Here is a 19,742-nt window from a genome sequence, read left to right on the forward strand (position 1 = left end):
CCTCATTTTAATTTTTGCTTTATTTCTGTGGGTTGTTTCTTCCTGTAGCTTCCTGCCACGCCTACAGCGTAGTTGGCCTCCTTTACAGGTGTTCTCCAGGGACATGTCCCTTCCACGGGTGGTCACAGCCAGTGTACGATTTGTTAAGGCTAGTTTCGTAATGCTGACTCTTGCCCACACTGCCTTAGGTTAATTAAACAAGCTGGCTGTTACCAATCATTGCAATTTAAGGGAGGGAAACATTAACCACAACGGTGCCCAGCTTATGGCTTATGGAAGCCTCAGTGGGATCAGTTAACTGACTTTTGGGCTCAGTGTTCATGCACACACAAACCAGGGCTACAAATTGATTTCAGTTGCTCCATATTTTGCTTCGACTAGTTGGCTGTCTGCCTCTGTGCTTTTGAACTCGGTAGGCCTCTACCTCTCAGCCCCTGGCAGCAAAATATCCCTGCAGGAGAGCTTCCATCAAAATGCTAAAGGGATTATTGAGCTAAGGTTTCTGGATACGGATTCTGTATTCTGGATACAATGCCAGCAGTGGGAGGAGCCGGAGCCAGCAGTGAGTAGGGCCAGAGCCAAAACCTAAAGTGGACAGAGCCCCTCTTTTCCTGCCCCCTCTTCCTCTCCCATCCACCAAGTTGCAAGGAGAAGGACAGATAATTCATTTTTCCAGAGGTCTACATGAATTCTTACAGAAGTTTCTCTTTCGTCCTTCCATTGCTGCATCTATTTCAGCTTTCTTCTCATCATCCCCAGCTCCCGCCTTCCTTCTATACCTTAGGCTCCCACTACCTGCATGAAATTAGGCCAAGGGCCGCCTTGGGCCCCAGGCTCCCCAACCTCGTTCTAAAAGCTTCAAATCACACTATCCATTTGAATGGCGCACAGGAACAAACTGGCAGCTAGTGCTGCTCTTTCACAGTGGTGTGATAGGCTCTAGACTCAGTGAATGGCCTTGGCTATTCTATTATCAGTTTAAATTTCCAAATCCTCTCCATAGTCAAGCCCATGCAGTGTGCATTATAGTGGTCCAGCTTGGATGCTGTTAGAGCATGGATTACTTCAGCCAGAAGCAGTCTCTCTCTCTCTCTCGGGTGGCAGCTGGATCACCAGCCAGAGCTGGCGAATGAAGCTGTGTGTTATGGATGCCACTTGGACACCAAACAGCAGAACTGGATTGAAAATGATTTTGAAGCCATGCACGTGCTCTTTAAGCGGGTCATGTGAGCAAGGGGGGGGGAGCCATACATAAAGGCGCCCCCCGTCCCTCCTTCGAGAGACTCTGGGTCCCAGTCTCCACTCCCGCAGAAGAGCAGATGGGTCAATGCCAGGAGTGAAAAATGGATGCCAGGTAATGGAGATCATGAAGGAGAGCGTGTTGATATTCTGACACAATAGCCGGCATGCGTTAAAATGGGCAATCCAAGTTACACAAAATCACTTTGGTCAAATGAAGCATTCAAACGGCTAAAATATACTTAGTCTAGCAATCAGAGACCTCAGTCTCTGTTGTGTATCTTGCATGTGACAGGACCAAGCAAGGCATCCAACGTGGGATTCTGCTGGGACCTGCTACTTCCCCCCTCTGTTTATTTGTTTGTCATTCTCTTGCCCATCCCAGCTTTCCGTTTCTGCAGAAACTCCAGTGTGTCACATGGGTGGCGCCTTTTTCCATAGGTACAACTGAGAACAGAGCATTCCAGGCAAACGTCAGCTTGTTTTGATGAATGGCATTCTGATGGTCCCAAGGAGACTTCTGTTTTTAAATTTTGTTTTACTGTGTTCAATATCCCATCTTCTCTCCAAAGAGCTCAGGGCAGTGTATGTGGTTCTTCCCCTCTTATCCTACACTAAATGTGGGAAGGGCTGTGACTCAGTGGGTCAAGTGGGAATCATAGAGTTGGAAGGGATCCCGAGGGTCATCTGGTCTATGGCTGGCATGCAGAAACTACTAGATTCAGTTCTAGGTATCTGTAGGCAAGGCTGAGAAGGACTTATGCCTGAAACCTGGAGGGTCACTGGTGAGCAATACTGAACTTGGGGAACCAATGGGCTAACTTTATAAATGGTATCTTCCTCTGTTTTTCCTGACAACAATCTTGTGGTGTCAAATCCGATGGAGAGATGGTGACTGGCCCATTGAACATCATGGCTGAGTGAAGATTTGAACCCATGTGTTTTTGGCACTAGGCTACAACTCCAACCACCATACTATTCTGGCTTTCAGACTGCCACACAGCTAATTTCTCACCATGTTCTTCACAACTGGCTCAAGCCCATCGATGCCCATAAATCGCAGGCTGGCCAGGCACCCGCAAATTCATTTGGCTAATGGGCATGGTAACATTTTATCACTCCAGGAGGCAGAAGAGGGAAGAGGAAGCTTGAGTCGTGCTCTCGATTGAAGCGAACTGGCCTCAGGAAGCAATGCCGCAAAAGCCAGTGGGCTCTGCTGCGGGTTGGCAGGGCCCCAGTCCTCCTTTCAGCACACTCTCTTATGTACCCTACAGGTGTTTTGCTCTGGCTTGCCTTCCTAAGGTTGCATGTTTCTGCAACAGGTGCCACAACCACAGAGGCAGCTCAAGAAAATCCATTCATCCATCAAGCCTTCACTTAAAACACAGACTAGAAGCCGAGATGTGGGGCCTTAACCCTTGGATCTGGGAGAGAGATATGGGTGGGTTATTGAAGAATGGGAAGCAAGAGGGAGTTTGCAAATCAAAGGAATTGTTATAAGTGCCTCCCCACAAACACATATACCCCAAACCAAGCATCCACTGCAGCCTATTCTATGCTTCTTTCAGGCCTCGTTTCAGTTGGGAGGAGGGAGGCCCTATGGATGCCAACAAATACCTCTGCAGGTGCCACGTTGGTGACCTCTGCCTAGTTAAAATAGAGTGCACATAGCACATTTTGGGCTGTTCCTACATCTTTAAGAGCGGACCAGGATTTATCGATTGAAATCCAAACAGAGTATGAGAGCAGAGACTCTCGGGTTTGTCCCCTGGTTGTGGGAGGGGGATTGTTGGGATCTAGTTATTTAAAGTGTCATAGGGAAGGAAGGCAGAATCCCAAAGTGGGGTGGCTGAGTGGCCAGTGTAAGGGGGCCATCCCCTGTGCAGTATTTCAACCTTGTGGGGATTCACAGCTGGTCTTTCCAGCATTTCCCACTTGCCTGGGCCAGCAGGGAAAGTGGTGGTGGGGAGGTCCTGCCATTTCTGCCCTCATCACACAAGCCATCCTTCCCTTCCCTGGAGCAGCAATTCCCGCTTTCACGGCAGCCCTGGGACTTTGACGGATGCAATTAGCTAATTAAGCCTCCCAATTCCCTCCCCCCTTTCTTTACTGGCTCTTGGCGCAGCCTGTTGCCACAGCAGCCCTCACAATTAGGATGCCTGAGGTGTTTTGACCGCTGGGATCTGGTCCAAACTCCTTGCTGCCAGGAAGATCTGGGAGGGAGTGGCTGGCACCCAGAACATCCCCAGCTCTCTGACTCTGGGCTTTCAGCCAGCAAGTCTCATCCTTTGCCTTCATCAGCAGGTCTCATAGCTATCTGTTGACTAGGCTCGGGTTAACTGTGGGGCCTGGGGTTGGGGGGGGGGCAACTCTGCCTTGCTGCTTCAGGTGGAATTCATGCCAGGAGTGGCTGCTTGCTTTCCCACCTCCTTCTCATTGACAGTGAGATAAGCAGAGCATAAAATCAGCCATTTCAGGGAAAAAGGCCCCTGGCCTACCTTGGACATTGGTGTGGCTTTTCCTCTTTGTTTTGCATCATTAGGAAAGTAGGAAGCTGCCTTATACTGAGTCAGACCAATGGTCCATTTTGCTCTGTGATGCTGACACAGGCTGGCAGTGACTCTGAAGGCCTGCCTGGAAATGCTGGGGGTTGAACCTGGAGCTGCATTGCAGGGGGTTGGACTAGATGACCCTTGGGATCCCTTCCAACTTGACAATTCTATGATTCTATGACCTTCTGAATGCAAAGCAGAAGCTGTCCCACTGAGCTTTATACGTTGCTATTTTGAATCATGTCTGGTGCTTCTGCTTGCCATCAGGAAGAATGAGGCGCTATTCTGAGCAGTGAAGCCCCAGTTTCTAACTTCTGTTGATTTCACTCTGTCACTCTTCTGGGTACAGATGCGTTAATATAGGCATGCATTGGCCCATTGGCTTGAAAGCGTTTCTTCATAGCCAGAAGGGTTAAGAAGAACACATTCATTGATGCCTCCCTCCCCTTGCTTAGGTAAAGAAGGGTATTTTTCCCTTTACTGATCCATTAAAAAGGCAGAAAAGTGCATGGGGATTTTTTTGTACCTGGAAATAAATTAAGCAAGTCGTTTTTTCTTTGTTGGAAAAAGGTTTTTGATGGGGCACAATTCACCTGTTTCCCCCCTGCTTTGCTAAAATGCTTCTGTATTTTCGTTTTGCAGACCAAACCAGTGGCATTTGCTGTGAGAACAAACGTGGGCTACAATCCATCTCCCAATGACGATGTGCCGGTCCAAGGCCTGTCTATTTCCTTTGAACCCAAAGACTTCCTTCATATCAAAGAGGTACAATGTGTCACACAGGACCCTGGTCTCCTGTCCCCCACCCCATTACTCTTTAAGTTGTGCAGCAGCTGGGCAAGAAAGGGGCTGTGAGAGGCTCTCTTGAGCATCTCCCTTCTCTGCATGGGGTCCAAATGTGTGAGTGACAGTGAGGGGTGATCTGTTGGGGCAAGCTGGCGGTCTATCCACTCACACATGCACACCCACAAGCTACAGCCTCATCTCTTCATGCCCGCTTTGGGTGTCTCACGCTTTGGGTGCTTTGCCCCCTGCACTCCAGAAATACAACAATGACTGGTGGATCGGACGCCTGGTCAAAGAAGGCTGCGAAGTCGGCTTCATCCCCAGCCCCGTCAAGCTGGAGAACATGCGGATGCTGCAGGAGCAAAAGATGAGGCAGCATCGACTCAGCTCCAGGTGGGTTGGGATGAAGTGGGATGCAGAAGGAGGAGGGGGAGGCTGCTGAGCCATCCAGAACCCTCTGTATAGAAGGTCCCACATTCAGCCCCTGCCATCTTCAGGGAAAAGCTGTCTTGTAGCAGGGATGAAAAACCCTCTTCCTAAAAAGCTCCTTGGCTTCTACCAGGCATGCTTGGCAATACCTGCCAGGATGGACTTTAGGCCACATTCACACATACATTTACAGCACTGGGAAACCACTTTAAACAGTCATGGATCCCCCCCCCCAATTATTCTGGGAGCCGTGGTTTGTGAAGGGTGCTGAGAGTTGTTGGAAGGCCCCTTTATTCCACTTCCAGAGCTACAGTTTGCACAGATTTAATAATCAGTTCCTCTTCCCAGGGAGCTCTGGGAATTGTAGATCTGGGAGAGGAAAAGGAGGCCTCCTAACAACTCTCAGCACCCTTAACAAACTGCAGCTCCCAGGTACTGCCCTTGCATAGCCAACCTTCCTCCGCAATCAAGAGAGCTAGCAACTTGCTTTCATGAAAACAAAAGAATTCCGAGGACTTTATTGACCTTAAGAGGTTTTGTGTTAGAGTGAATAGATGTCTGCCAATTTCAGACCATCTTTCCTCTGGAGGCCTGTGGCTATTTTCTGAAACGTCCTCTCCAGAGTAAAACTAAAATGAAACGGACATGCATCCCACTAGTCTAACACACCCTGACCCTGACTGCAAAATGAGGATCTTGAAATCCATGTGGAAGTCTCTCTAAGTGGATGCCTGATCCTTGACCTAGCCTTGTCTGTCCATTGAAGACAAATGGGAGGCCAACTCTGCCTTAACCTCCATGCAGTTTACACCAGTTCAAGCCTATTTCATTCTTGTAGTCCCCATGGCTAATGCCAGTTCATTCTGTGTAGTGTCTAAGGGATGGGACACTTGACAGTTGAGCTAATCTGAAACTGGAGCGTAGATCTGTAGTGCAAGTCCATTGTGTTAACGGGGCAGAATGCCATGGTGATGGATGTACATCCAAGGACTATGAAGCCTTACTGGGATACAGAAGTTTACTTTTTTTGCAAGTGAAAAGGTGCTGAGCATGGACTCAGAGGTTCTTCCCCCTTGCCACAGCTCTTCCCCACCCCAAAACCTCTTCCTGTTTCCCTGCCTCACTTTAATGGCTCTTCTGTCTTGCAGTAAATCAGGAGACAACTCCACCTCCAGCCTGGGAGATGTGGTGACTGGTCCCCGGAGACCCACCCCGCCTGCCACTGGTAAGGCTACTCACTCCCAACAGAGAACGGCATAACTGCCACCACCATCCCAGATGGATACTTTTGCATCTTTCTGTGGGACGAGGAGTGTTTGAAGCATCTGAAGGACATTGCTCACCTGCACCTGCAACAGAAAGAGGTGGTCGGGTCAGACTCTTCCAGTTCATCCTGTAGGTGGGGATGTCCTATTTGAATCCTCTCCCACTTTTTTTTTTAAAAAAATCTTCTTGCTGATCAAAAACCAATGCAGCGGGGAGAGGAGGTTCCAGTCCAGCGTGCTCCCTGCTGTGCTAGTTCCTCCCCCCCACACACACTATTGCAAGGAAATATTTTTTAACTTGGGAGGATTTTCAAAAACAAAACACAGGATCCCCACATCTACAGTCTGAAGCGGTACAATCCACACCATCACTTCAGGGCTCTACCACTTTAATCCGTGTACAGACAAGGCCTAAATTCTGTCCTAATAGCCACATGGCAGGCTTCTCATTGCCTAATTGCTGCCTCCCTCTCCCCCATATGCTCATATACTGTGGAAATTTGGAGTTTTCCATTCCATTCCATTTATTTATTTATGTTCCTCTTCTGGATACACGAATCAGTTTATTTCTTTTGTTTCTGGTTGTTCCTCCTCATTTGTTTTTCTCGCCCTATTCCATTAGTGCTTTTCATTCTTTGGTTGTTGTTGTTGTTGCATTTTCCCCCCGTTTTTTTTTTTTCCTTCCCCCTTTCCTCCCCTACCTTTTATCTCCTTCCTCCCTCACCCTCCATCCTCCTCCCAGGTACCTTGGACATGACTAACTTAGCTTATGACCCAGACGCCCTTGACTTAGAGGAGGAGGAGGAGGCCACCGAGGAGAACCAACGAACCCCCAAGACTAGTGTTAGCAGCGTCACCACGCCCCCCTCCACCACCAAGCGCCGCCCCTTCTTTAAGAAGGTAATGGTGCCCCCTCTTGCCTCGCACCTGCTTGCTGTGCCATCCTAAGTATGCCTGCCTGTGTGTGTAGGCTTGTTTCTGCCCAGAGATCAAGCGCTTTCGTGCAAATGATGGGGGTGATAGGAGTGGCATGTTCTGGAAGTGGGTTTGTGGTCCTGATCGCCCATTGGCGGAGAGCATAAGCTGGGGGGGGGGTGCACATTCCGAGCCGATTTGCAGCATATTACGAGGAAAAGACCAACATGTACTACGGTTATAAAGTGTATACGAGATTGTGTTTGTCACCTGCCTGAGCATACAAAAGGCGTGTTTCAGAAGGGTATGTTCCAGTGATCACACATTCTCCATCCTTGTATGAGTTAAAAGATGCATTGGCAACCAACTCATACCCTCACTTGGGCTTTGGTGGAAGATGTGTCCAATATAATGTGCTTCCTTTCCCCTCTCCCTCTGGCCTTATGCATCCTGAGAAATCTAGTAATTGAACAGTGATCCCTCCGTCCCCTGGGAAGGATAATAATGTAATGCTCTAGTAATCCTCTTCATCCAGGAATGAGTGGGCAAGATTCCTGCACTGCATTCGGTTGGACCTTCCAACTCTACAATTCTATGATTCTCCCATTTCTTTTCCCCAGTGTAAACCCTTGAAAGTCACAGGTCCCAATCCCCCCCCATGGGAAACATGCAAGTGGTATGTTCCATGTGTCCCTCCCATATGTGGATACTAGGAATGCTCCACTTCTATAATCCATTCCCCTCACCTGTGGGAATTATAGCAATGGAATGTTCCAGCATGGAAGCGAAGTGAGTGAAATAGTCAAGCCATTTCCCTTCGCTTGGACGTAGGACTGCAGCGCCCCATAAGAAAGCATGAATATGGGATGTTCCAGTGGCTTTCACATAAGAGGGGCATTCCTACTGGTGACCCACCCTTGCCCTGTAAATTCCATCCAGGTATGGCATTTGCCTCCACAGGCCCTTCTTTTCCTCCTTGCGGATCAAATAGTGGGAGGAAGTTGTCCGGAGGAAGGCTGGTTGCTAAGCAACCTCAGGCTTCAAGATGGGAATCCCCAGAGGGCCGAACTGTATTTTACACTAGGAGCCCAAGGGTGCTTTGCAGCAGAGAAGGGAGTGCTTTCCCTGCCAGCCACCTTACGCCTGAAACTTCCCTCCGCAGAATTGCATGGATCTGAAATACAGGTGGATGGGAAGAAGTTTGTCTGGGTGGAGGGGAGCTTTGAGTGTAGAGTGGCTGGCTGCAAAAGTACCAGGGCCTATCTCTAGCACCACTTCTTCCCTGAAAAGTGCCTCCTTCCTGACAGCTCCCTGCGATGCCAAAAGGAGCCACCAGGCCAATCATGTTGCCCGCGGTGGCTCTGGCCAATGTGTCATTTGGGTTTTGAGAGGTTCATGGGCATGCCACCATGAGCCACGTCTGTCCACCAGGGTGGGCCAGGACAGCATGGAGGAAAAGGACGCAATTCTAAATCAAGGCAAGGTTGTTCCCTGCCCAAACTCTGAAAAGAAGCCACCTTTCTGCTTTTCTCAGCACTAGTTTTCTCTCTCTCTCTTGTGCCTTGCCTGTGCTTCCGCTGGAGTGAGCTGTCAGTAACACGCATGCCTTGTTTGTTTTCTCTTGCCTGTCTCTCCTTTCCCCACCCCTGTGTCCCCACCCCGCCCATTAATGGCGATCACTGGACATAGCCAAGCAGAAGCAGAAATCGGTAAGTAAGCTTACGAAATAATCAGACGAGATGACAGCGGTGGCGGCTCCCTGTGGGCCCTGCCTAATCCCAGTGGGCTTTTCCCCTGCGAAGTTGGCAACTGTGAGGAAGCTGACCATGAAACCCCAAAGTTTGTGTGTGAGATTTGCTCCCCCGCCCCCGCCAGATACAGGCCCCTGTTTCTTTAAGGTAAGCTCAAAAGCAAACCTTGGTTGCAGCTGCACGAAGGTCTTCTTCTGTTAGGTCCATCTTGAATGTCCAGGCTAGTGTTGGTGTCAGATCTGGAAGGCTGAGATCCCTCAGCAACCCTTCTTCCTGCCACCCACAACTCAGCTTTCCTCCCCCATGCCCACAAAATGAAGGTGCTGTCTCCCCTTTAGAAGAATCGCTGAAATTGCCAGGCTTCCAAAAAACAGTGGTGCCTGCAGCGCTGATGTAGCCTGGATCTGGAGCAAGTCTAATGTCTTCTTCTCTCTCTCCTTTCTTCTCAGGCGGAGCATGTGCCACCTTATGATGTGGTTCCTTCCATGCGGCCCATCATTCTTGTAGGCCCATCCTTGAAAGGGTATGAGGTGAGGCATTTAGAGAGTTCATGGGGAGAGAGTTAGGGCATGCATAGAAAGTAGGGCTGAGGGGCCATGTGCTTTCCAAGAGAATTGGGCAAGGGGAGCCAGGAGGGCTGCCATAGATTGGCAAGTGTCCTCATCTCCCAGTCCATCATTCAAGCCCTGTCCAGGATATCTGCCTGGCAACAGGACTGACATGTCCTGAGTTGCTGTGGCTCCTCCCAATTCTGTTCCTTTGAGCTTACCTCCTACAGGTCATCCCTCCTATCTCGGCCACCAGTGCCCTCTCATTGATTGGCTCCTCACTCTGTTCTTAGTAATCCTCTGGGTCTCTCTGCCAATGGGTGGGCATCCAGCTGTGACTTTAACACCTACGAGTCTGAAGTGGTGGAAATAGGTAGGGAAGCTTGGGGTGGGTCTCCATTTTGATGAGCCTTTACCAAGAACTAGCACAAGCAAGATGCACCCTGATTTCTTCCCCACCCACGTTTATGCATGTGACTCTTTCGATTTCTGACTTTTCTTCTTCTCCTCTTCTCTGTCTTTCTGCCCAATCCCAACCCCCTTTACCTTCCCAGGTGACGGACATGATGCAGAAAGCTTTGTTTGATTTTCTGAAACGCCGATTCGATGGCAGGTGTGAGCAGAAGCCTTGGGGACGGGTGGGGATCTAATATCTTCCATTTGTTCTGTGATCCTTGTATCAAGATCCTGGTGCTGGAGTTACCATAGGGGAAACCTGAATGAAGACCACAGGAAATGGAAGGGGGAGCAGATTTTCTGCCTCCCACAATAAGTTTTATGCTGTCCCCATTAGCATTGGTCCATTTCCAAATGCTTCTTACCCATTTCCTGGACATGAAGACCACAAACTTTTGCTAAGGTGCTCCAGTTTTTGTGAATACACAGCTAGATCCAATTGCCTTAAAAACAAAAACAAAAAAGCTGTTTTCCTAGTTCATGAAGTTGTAGGGCACTTCCAGACTGTTGCTATTCAGTCACACACCCTCAAATTCAGGCTGAGCAATTAGTTGTTTGGGAGGTCTCATGCAACAACCCCACCTTCCCAAAAGATCAGATATGCTGCGATAAGGAAAGTGAGGGGGAATGCACTGCACAGTGTGGGATGACACTTGCTTTGATGCAGCGTCATCTAACCTCCCCACAAGCAAATTGGAATAAATGCTTGATAGACAGGAAGCACCCTTAAAAACCTGAGGTTTTGGGGGGGTTGTTAAGTGGACACTAAAAGGACTTTCACTAGTACTGTAGGTAGTTAAGACTCCCTGTGTCGTAGCACAGCGACAAGGATGAAAGAGTCCTGGTAATCAGGGATGCCTGTGGCGAATGACCTTTGCCTCCTTGAGCCTCTACTCCTGTCCTTCACAGAATATCTATCACACGTGTGACAGCTGATATCTCCTTGGCCAAGCGCTCGGTCCTCAACAACCCCAGCAAACACACCATCATCGAACGCTCCAGCACCCGCTCTAGCCTGGGTAAGGCTGCGCTGAGACCTTGGGAGAAAAGCTTGGCTCTTTGCCATCTCTTGGCAACATTTTCTCCGAAGGCCTTTCCCGCGTGGGAAGAGGGAGGCAAAAAGGGTGACTTTGCCTTTGTGATTGCATGGCACCTAACACCTTGCACGGCACCCGTTTTCAAAAGCGTTTCTTAGCCTGCCTTTCCTCTGATCTGTATCAGCCAGGAGCAGCTTTTCCTGGATTCCTCTGGGTTTCCCATAATGCTTTGCGGCAATGCCCCTTCTCTCCCTGTCCCTGGCAGAACTCCTCTTACCCAATCATGAACTTATTTATATATGTACGTATTTGTAAGCCACGCTGTGTTATAAAATACCACGCAGCGCTGTGCACGTCAACCACATCAGTAAGAGATGGTTGGCAGGGAACGTCAGGTTTGAAAAGCCCATGTAAATAACACTGTTTTTAGAAGATACTGCTTCCGCCAAACCTCTTATTTCCAAGGAGTTCCACAGGGAGCGCCTGTCATACTTAAATACTTGCCTCTTAGTAAAGACCAGCCAGCAGTGGCCTCTTAGTAAAGACCAGCCAGCAGTGGCATAGCGTGGAGAGGGCGGCTAAATTTCTGAGGGGGCACAACCAGGTGCCCCAACAGGCTACCTCACTGAGGCTGGAACCACACCCAGGCCAGGCCTTCAAGGCTGGGGCAGCACCTCCTTCTCCTCATGGCCAGGTGAAGGGATACCTGGACGTGCCGTGCTCCTGGACTGGCTGAGAGGGTGGGAGGGCACCAGTGCCGCCCACTGAGGAGGAAGGAAGAGGAACGTGGGAAAGCACTGCTGGAGACTCCCTTGGTTAGACACTGGCCAGAGAAAGGACTGACAGCTTCCCAGTCCACCAGGGCGGCCCAACGCTTGCCTCACCCTGGGTGCCGGCAACCCATGCTATGCCCCTGACAGCCAGATCTCAGGGGCAGATGGGACCAACAAAACTGCCCCATTAGAAGGAAGACCTCCGCGATCTTCTTGAGCTGAGCACCATGGCTGTTTCCGTATCATGAAATATCTGTATCCTGGGTTGGAGAGGGACACACTTGGGTGTGCTTGTGAGAGTCTCTCCCCCACCCCACTCCCGCATCATAATGCATAGTGTGGAAACTGTTCCCAAAAGTCCAGGTTTCGGTGTCAGAAGTGTCCGCGTTCAAGTTCATCATGGGATATGTTGCCATCTTGTCTAAACCTACCTCCGTGCATGGGGCAAGGGGTGGGGAAACAGGATGCTCCTTAATTAATACCTTAGCTGCCTTCTCTGTTTTCAGTCCCCCCCATGCTATGGCATCAGACTTTGGGGGTTCTTTTTTCTTTTTTCTTTTTTACTGCTCCCCAACAAATCCAACTCACTCTTCTCTTTTTTTTTCCCCCTCCTCCCCCGCTTCCCACAATTTTCTTTCCCCTGTGTCTGTGCCTCCTCTTCCTTTCTCTGCTCCTGATACAGATGTCTTGGGTACGTAACCTTTAGCCCCCGCAAGCTCTCGGTTGCCCCCCCCCTCCAATGCAAATTTAACTAGCTTTAACTTCCCCCTCCGCAGAATGGGAAAGATGTTTTGCTGAAATGGAAAAAAAGATCAAAAACAGCTTTTCCTTCTGGGAGAGGAGGGGGAGGGGAATTTCAGAAACACAGAACAAAAGCGCACCTACGCTTTGGCTTCGCCCAAAAGCGATAAGTTTTTTTTGTTTGTTTTGAAATTCGCCCTCGTGTTTGGGAAGTGAAAAAATGGTGAGTCACCACCGTCTTAGCGTTCTCACTATCTTTTCAATTGCTAGACTCTTTACCAGAGTATTTTTTAAACCTGAACTTAAAATGTGGAGTTGCTGTGGGGGGTGGGGGGTGGGCGGGTGAATCGGAATATTATAAATGAAAATAAGTAAATAACGTTTCTTGCTGGGGGAAATTGCTCAGGGACTGAAAAAGGAGAGGGGACTGTTTTTTGTTCTGCTACAGCCTAGTTAAGAAATTTGGCTAAGCACTCTCAGAGCCCATTGATGTTAACGAGAACAGAACTACAGGACAGTCCTATACATGTCTACTTGGAAGGCAAGACCTACTGAGTGCAGTGGGACTTACTCCCAGGTATGCAAGTATAGGATGGCAGCCTAAATCACATATCGGCTCCTCATTGGAACCCATGAGATATTCAAAATTCTGGGCTTTGGCTGGATCATGCCCCACTTTTAACGTGAAAGTAACTAAACTTTGCAATTTATTGCATGGTTTCTTACTGGAGAAAAAGTGAGGGGCACTCAGCACAGTCCATTGAAAGGAACTTATTGTTTATCTTTCCTCAAGATAGTTCTCTCCCTTTTGATCCTCATAACTGTCCTGTGAGGTCGGCAAGACTGAAAGAGAAAGTGACTGGCCCAAGGGATTTGAATCTGGGTCTCTCCAGTCTGACCCTCTGACCACTACGCCACACTGGATCTCATGCTGGGACCTGCAGGGCCACATCCCCAAGAACACAAGATGCGCCTGGGCAGCTATAAGAAGCCCATATCCAGCGTCCCACATGCAGAGCAGCTAGGGGACAGCCCAAAGTAGCACCCAAAGTACCTGCAGGCAATCTTTTGGGGGGGGGGCAGAGCAAGGAGATCTTTGTCTGCCAGCCAGCCACTTTACGCATGCCTGAAGTAGAAAATCAAAATGCCATCTGCACAACACACACACACACATACTTTCACTTAAGGAACAACCCATGGGGATGTTTTCCTACACAATCTCCATTGAAATGAATAGGTGCTGCCCAGTTCTTGTTCATTTCATTGGCTCTTGCACAGGGGAACGGAATGCGTTCTCCAGGCCAGAAATTTGCCTCCCTTCTAACCGTGCCCAAAATCTTGCGGCCTCCACCTCCCCTTGCTTTGCCATAGTGCTGCCAAGAATCAAATGCAGATCTGTGGACGGGGCTGACTGTTGACTATTCAGGAGCCCAAGGAATGGTTTTCTGTCCGCGGGGACAGAAGAGTTGACCTGCACATTTTTTTCCACAAGTGCAACATTTTGCAACCTGTAGCGTCTTAACCTGCAAGTGAGAATAATGAATAATGGCAAAATCTGCGCAGGCTGCAGAAGTAGAGCCTTTAATGCTAAACAGATCTGGAACAGCAAAAGGGAGGTATGAATGATGCTGCAGTTTCTTTGCATAGCGATGTTGACCATGTCTTCCTTTTCCCTGCCACTTGGCTTGCCCTCTGCCTCCATAGCTGAAGTGCAGAGTGAGATTGAGCGCATCTTTGAGCTGGCCCGCACCCTGCAGCTGGTAGCCCTGGATGCAGATACCATCAATCACCCGGCTCAACTGTCCAAGACTTCATTAGCGCCAATTATCGTCTATATCAAGATATCCTCCCCCAAGGTGAGCAGCCTTTGTCTTTTCTTCCTCCCGATCACACCAACGGCGCTGGGATTAGGGAAGAGGTTGGCAGACGATCTTAGACTATTTTGGTGTCAGATCTCATTCAGAACTCAATAGGAGTGAGGGTAAGAACAGCAGATTAGAACGTACCATGTCCGAAGGCAGGGCCGGCTCAAGGCGTTTTGCTGCCTGAGGCGAAGGACAAGATGGCACCTCCCCCAAGTCATGCACAGAAGCCAATTGGACTGGCAGTTTTATGTTACTCCAATACTGGTGAAAGTATACTTCCTCAGCACTTGAGGGCAGCAGAATAATGTAGGGGGCATAAGGCAGATCACATGGCACTCATATCTCTGGCCACACACCCCTCCTCAGCATCTGCGCCTGAGGCTGCTGCTTCACTCTGCCTCCTTGTAGGGCCGACCCTGTCCAAAGGCTTGTATGTGTACCTACAGGAATGCCAAGCTAAACAGATCCATCGTTCATTTACCTTGTGGGCTAAAAATGTGAGTTTGCACTGAGCATACATTTATGAGTGCAAAATCCATAGTTTGGGAGGGGGCTCCCTGCCACACTTCAGATGTGCTTCAAATGCATATTTGAGTGTGTGGTATAAAATACCAGACTCTGGGGTTTGGGGGGTGGGGCTCTTTTTCTTTTTAAGAAAAAGGCAGACACTGCTAAAAGGCAGACAAGTGACAAACATACATGAATATCATGTATTAGGTAAAGGGAACCCCTGACCATTAGGTCCAGTCGCAAACAACTCTGGGGTTGCGGCTCTCATCTCGCTTTACTAGCCGGTGTACAGCTTCTGGGTCATGTGGCCAGCATGACTAAGCCACTTCTGGTGAACCAGAGCAGCGCACGGAAATGCCGTTTACCTTCCCGCTGGAGCGGTACCAATTTATCTACTTGCACTGCGTGCTTTTGAACTGCTAGGTTGGCAGGAGCAGGGACTGAGCAACGGGAGCTCACCCCATCGCGGGGATTTGAACCGCCAACCTTCTGATCGGCAAGCCCTAGGCTCAGGGGTTTAGACCACAGCGCCACCCGCGTCCCAGATCATGTATTAATGTAATGTAATTAACATCACTTGCAAGTTACTTCTTACAAAACCTGGCAAGTGTCAAATGACCACCGTAGGTTTCTCAGGAATCTGCCTTATACCAGTGATCAGCCCTTTGGTTAATCTAGTTCAGGGTTGTCCACAATAACTGGGAGCAGCTCTCCAGGATTTCAGACAGGCTCCTGTCCCCACTCTACCTGGAGATGCCAGGGACCTTTGCCTGCAAATTGTGTGCTCAGACACTGAGCTGTGGCCCTTCCCCTCTGCACAAATCCTGGAATTGTTAATTGCTCTATGAGGAAAAATATGTAAATCAACCATCAAAAGATCCAGATTTCATGAGAGTTGAAGAACAGCCAGCATTTGTATGCTTCCTTCCTGCCTGTCATTTAGTTACGTATGTCCTGTTCTTGCAATCGCATTTTCAAAGTTATTTTTGCCGCTATGAGAGATAGAACTTTTAAGGCTGCGTGAGTTACCCACCTTGGACTCCCTCCTTCCAGCCTGATTATTAGGCAGAGTGAGGCAGCTGCCTCAGGCTGCTAAGTGTCATGAAACGGTAATGAATTGTCATTCATCGTTGCTGCGTTTTTTACTGCCAGGGGAAGGGGTGGTTCTGTTTCAGGTGCCAAGCAACTTGGCTAACATTGAGGCGCGATGCATTTGGATTTGGGGGTGGGAGGGAGGGAGGGTTTTGCCTACTTCTTGGGTTGATTTGATCCTGTGGGTGACAAGTCTCACTGTGTTCATGAAGGCTTCCTCCCCAGTAAGGATTGTACACCCTAAAATGTTTCCTGAGGCTTAATCCTTGTTAGGCTAGCTGCAGTGATGTGGCGGACTAGGGACAGGAGCACCCTTGGGGCAGGGCCCTCCTTCTTTCCAGTCCTGTTCCCGGCCCCCTTGGGCACCCTAACATCTCTTCTCTCCCTCTCCCCCAATGTCTTTACCCAACAGGTGCTGCAGAGACTGGTGAAATCAAGAGGCAAATCCCAAGCCAAGCACCTGAATGTGCAGATGGTGGCATCGGACAAATTGGCGCAGTGCCCCCCTGTGAGTTCTGTGGTACATCTCCCTCATGCTCTTTTCCAGCCCACTTCAAGCTGGTGCCCTCCTGACTACACCTCCCATCAGCCCCTGCTGGTGCAAACCCCTGCTCATTTCACACACACACACACACACACACACACACCAATACAAGTGCTTGCACTGCCTTCCGAAAGCCGGGTAAAGGAGGTGCTGAGCTTTGGGAAGAAGGCATGAGGGCTCTGACTAGGTCTTAGAGTCCTCCCTCCTCCTTCCCAAAGCCTAGTTAGTGCTTTCCTGGCTTTGGTAAGGGGGTGGGAGGGTGCCAGGACCCTGCCCATAGCCTTGCATCTCCTTCCCTAAGCCTGGTGCCTCTCCCAGCTAAGTTTGGAAAGGCAGTGCAAGGGCTGGGTGTGTGTGTGTGTGTGTCAAATTTTGGACTCGTTCCCCTCTCCCACATGACAAGGCACTGTGCTGCCTGCGGGTTCCATGTCAAAGTACTCTTGCGGCCCACCTGGTATGAAAAGTTGGCCTGCCCTGATCTAGCTCCATATTGTCTACACTGATGGCAGTGGCTGTCCAGGGTTTCAGACAGGGAGTCCTATCTGGAGATGCCGGGAACTGAACCTGGGGTCGTCTGCATGAAAGGCAGGTGCTCTACCAATAACCCTTGGCCCTTTCCCAAAATTGTAGTCCAGCAACATCTGGAGGGCCACAGGTTCCCCACCCCTGATTTAAGCAGATGCCACACAGTCATTATGCCAGCCCACTAGCGACTACCATTGCAACCCTATCCAACCCATGCCTCCACTCCTGGTCCCCTGCCCCTATCATTCTGCACTTGCTCACAGGGCTAAATCCTTCCCATTCCCCCACCTGTCTCTGCAGGAGATGTTTGACATTATCTTGGACGAGAACCAGTTGGAAGATGCCTGCGAACACCTGTCCGAGTACCTCGAAGCCTATTGGAAGGCCACACACCCTCCCAGCAGCAACCCGCCCAATCCGCTGCTGACCCGCACCATGGCGACGGCTGCCTTGGCTGCCAGCCCCGCCCCGGTCTCCAACCTCCAGGTACAAGTGCTGACCTCGCTCAAGCGCAACCTGGGGTTCTGGGGCGCGAGGGGCAGCCTGGACCAGGGGCTGAGCGGAGCTGTCCGGGTGGAGGAGCACGAGCTGTAGCTTTCGGGGAAGCCCGAGATAGTTGTTCGGAAATGAAGAAACGAGCACAGGGAAGCCTTGCTAATGAGGGCTCCCCCTTACCTACAAAGGACTTGTCAGTGCTGCTGTTCAGTCAAGGCGATCTCTCTCTTTCGCCTCCCTGCCCCTTCTCCGAAGCTGTCTTGCTAAAGTACACACACAAACACCCCTTTCCCTCGCAATCTGACTTTGATTAAAGGATGACCTCGGCGAGTCACCAGCACATCTCTCCCGCCCTACACCCCGCCGTCTCTTATCTTTCGAGCAATGCTTCCTGGGGACATCAGAGAAGCGTCTCAGCTAGGAAAAGTGGGTTTGTCATTTAGGGCAGGTTCTGTGGGCTGCTCTGAACCAGATCTAAAATGGCATCACAAAGGAAGGATTTTCCTCCACCTGCTCATGGGAAAGAAGTCAGTTGGCTTTCCAGTGTGCTGTGTGAATGCAGAGCCTGGTTTTCAGCAGGGGCAGGTCCATTATGCTGCCAAGTTGCCCTCAAAGACCTGTTATAGCCTTGCAGGTAGTGCCTCCCCCCCCCCCCCGCCATCTGCCACACATTCTTTGTTCCGTTCTCGTAACACACAGGGTGAATTTGGGCAACTGCTTCCCAATCCACTTTTCTAACAAGCAGTGATTTCCGGTCACCAAGTGGCAGGAACCCACTGGACTAAAGGGGTCTATAAGGTCACGGGGTTTGTACGGGGCCCCACTTTGGATAATCTAGCAGGAGCACCAAGTCTATGACCTTATGGATCCCTTCACAATAACCATGGTCTGCTGAGTTTCTGCCACCTAGTGACAGAAAGTCAAATTTCTTGGGAGGCTGGAGAGCAGTTGTGGCTGCAGTAAATTGCATCGGTGGTTATACCTCATCAGGATAACCTTGTCCGCTTGACTCCCATGGCCTCAGTGCAAAGCATTTACCGGCAGGCAAAACCATATTGTCAGAATCTCACTGCCAGAGGTGGGTGACTTTTTACATTGACAGTGCCCCGCATTGTTGCCTAAACCTTGGCCAAGTCACGGACCGATTGCCAAGCATAGCAAGCTGAACGGAGCTCCATCAAACTCATCTCTCTTGTGAGCTAAAAAGAAGTCTGCATTGAGCAGAAATAGATTTATTACTGCAGAATCCACTTTTTTGCTTGGGTGGCGTGATGCCTGCCCATCATTCAAATGTGAATTTGGACATGCTTCAAATGCATGTTTGGGTGTATGATGGGAAACCCCATGCTGTTTCTGTTGTGTCACCTTTTTAAAAAGAAAAGGGCAAACTCTGAAGTGGTTAAACAGAAGTGACCACCATTCCCCCAAAGGTGTTTAGCTGTCAATAAGTACCACTTTCACATCTGGCTCCCAGTGCTGTTTTATTGCATGGCATGGTAAGTGACTGCTGCTGCTGCTGCTGCTGCTGCTGCTGCTGCTTTTACATATAAATAACAGCAGGTGGTCCAGCTGATCAGCACAGGTGGTTCTGTATGTGTTCTGTGTGATGCTAACTCTCTATCTTCTTATGTCTTAACTAACTGATGAGTTCTCAAACAGGGTGATGATGAGCCTCTCTCTAACATGGTGCAAAGCAGTTAACCATGGGAAGCCTCAATTTCTCTATAACCTTGGAGGAGGTGAAGGGGTAGCTTGAGATGCAAGTTGCCACCTCTTGAAACCATATTTTGCTGCAGGGATGGGGAACCTGATGTTGTTGGACTCCAAATCCCATCAGCCCCAGCCAGCACAGCCAGTGGCCAGGGATGATGGGGGTTGTAGTCCAGCAACATCTGGAGAGCCCCAGGCTCCCCATCCCTGCTCTATTCTATACATTGTGCTCTGCACCACACATAGAATGCCATGTCCAAAGAGCAATTTCAGACAAAAGTGGCAGATCACCATTCTGAGGATCTCTGCCTAGAACTGTCCCAAACTCCCCGTCCCCCCACCATCTCCCTCTTTTGCAAGTGTTTTCTGGCTTCTGCTAGTAGGGATGGAGAAGACATTCAGTTCAATTCGCATTTGAAGCCAAAACCTTAAGAAATTTGCACTTTCCGAAACAATTCGAGAACCGAAACGCAGCCAGCCTTCAAGATTCACACTTGCACGAATTTGGC

At 49.7% G+C, this 19,742-nt stretch overlaps 1 protein-coding gene across 8 annotated transcripts in view; it reads left to right on the forward strand.

Moving 5' to 3' along the window:
- The window catches only part of CACNB1 (calcium voltage-gated channel auxiliary subunit beta 1), a 47,693-nt gene that overhangs the window by 23,450 nt on the left and 4,501 nt on the right, over positions 1-19,742 (forward strand). For 4 of the 8 annotated variants that reach the window (XM_080978608.1, XM_080978606.1, XM_080978609.1 and 1 more), the window contains 10 exons: positions 4,434-4,556; positions 4,834-4,970; positions 6,155-6,231; positions 7,014-7,171; positions 9,387-9,467; positions 10,040-10,098; positions 10,851-10,960; positions 14,197-14,348; positions 16,372-16,467; positions 17,329-17,514. In XM_080978608.1, coding sequence (XP_080834734.1) covers positions 4,434-4,556; positions 4,834-4,970; positions 6,155-6,231; positions 7,014-7,171; positions 9,387-9,467; positions 10,040-10,098; positions 10,851-10,960; positions 14,197-14,348; positions 16,372-16,467; positions 17,329-17,514 — 1,179 coding nt within the window. Of the gene's footprint in view, positions 1-4,433; positions 4,557-4,833; positions 4,971-6,154; positions 6,232-7,013; positions 7,172-8,875; positions 8,896-9,386; positions 9,468-10,039; positions 10,099-10,850; positions 10,961-14,196; positions 14,349-16,371; positions 16,468-17,328; positions 19,682-19,742 lie in introns of those variants that run through there. The other 4 variants (XM_080978611.1, XM_080978607.1, XR_013978917.1 and 1 more) reach the window with 3 other exon arrangements.

This window comes from Podarcis pityusensis (genome assembly GCF_964106645.2).
Source record: "Podarcis pityusensis genome assembly, chromosome: 13".
NCBI classification, from domain to species: Eukaryota; Metazoa; Chordata; class Lepidosauria; order Squamata; family Lacertidae; genus Podarcis; species Podarcis pityusensis.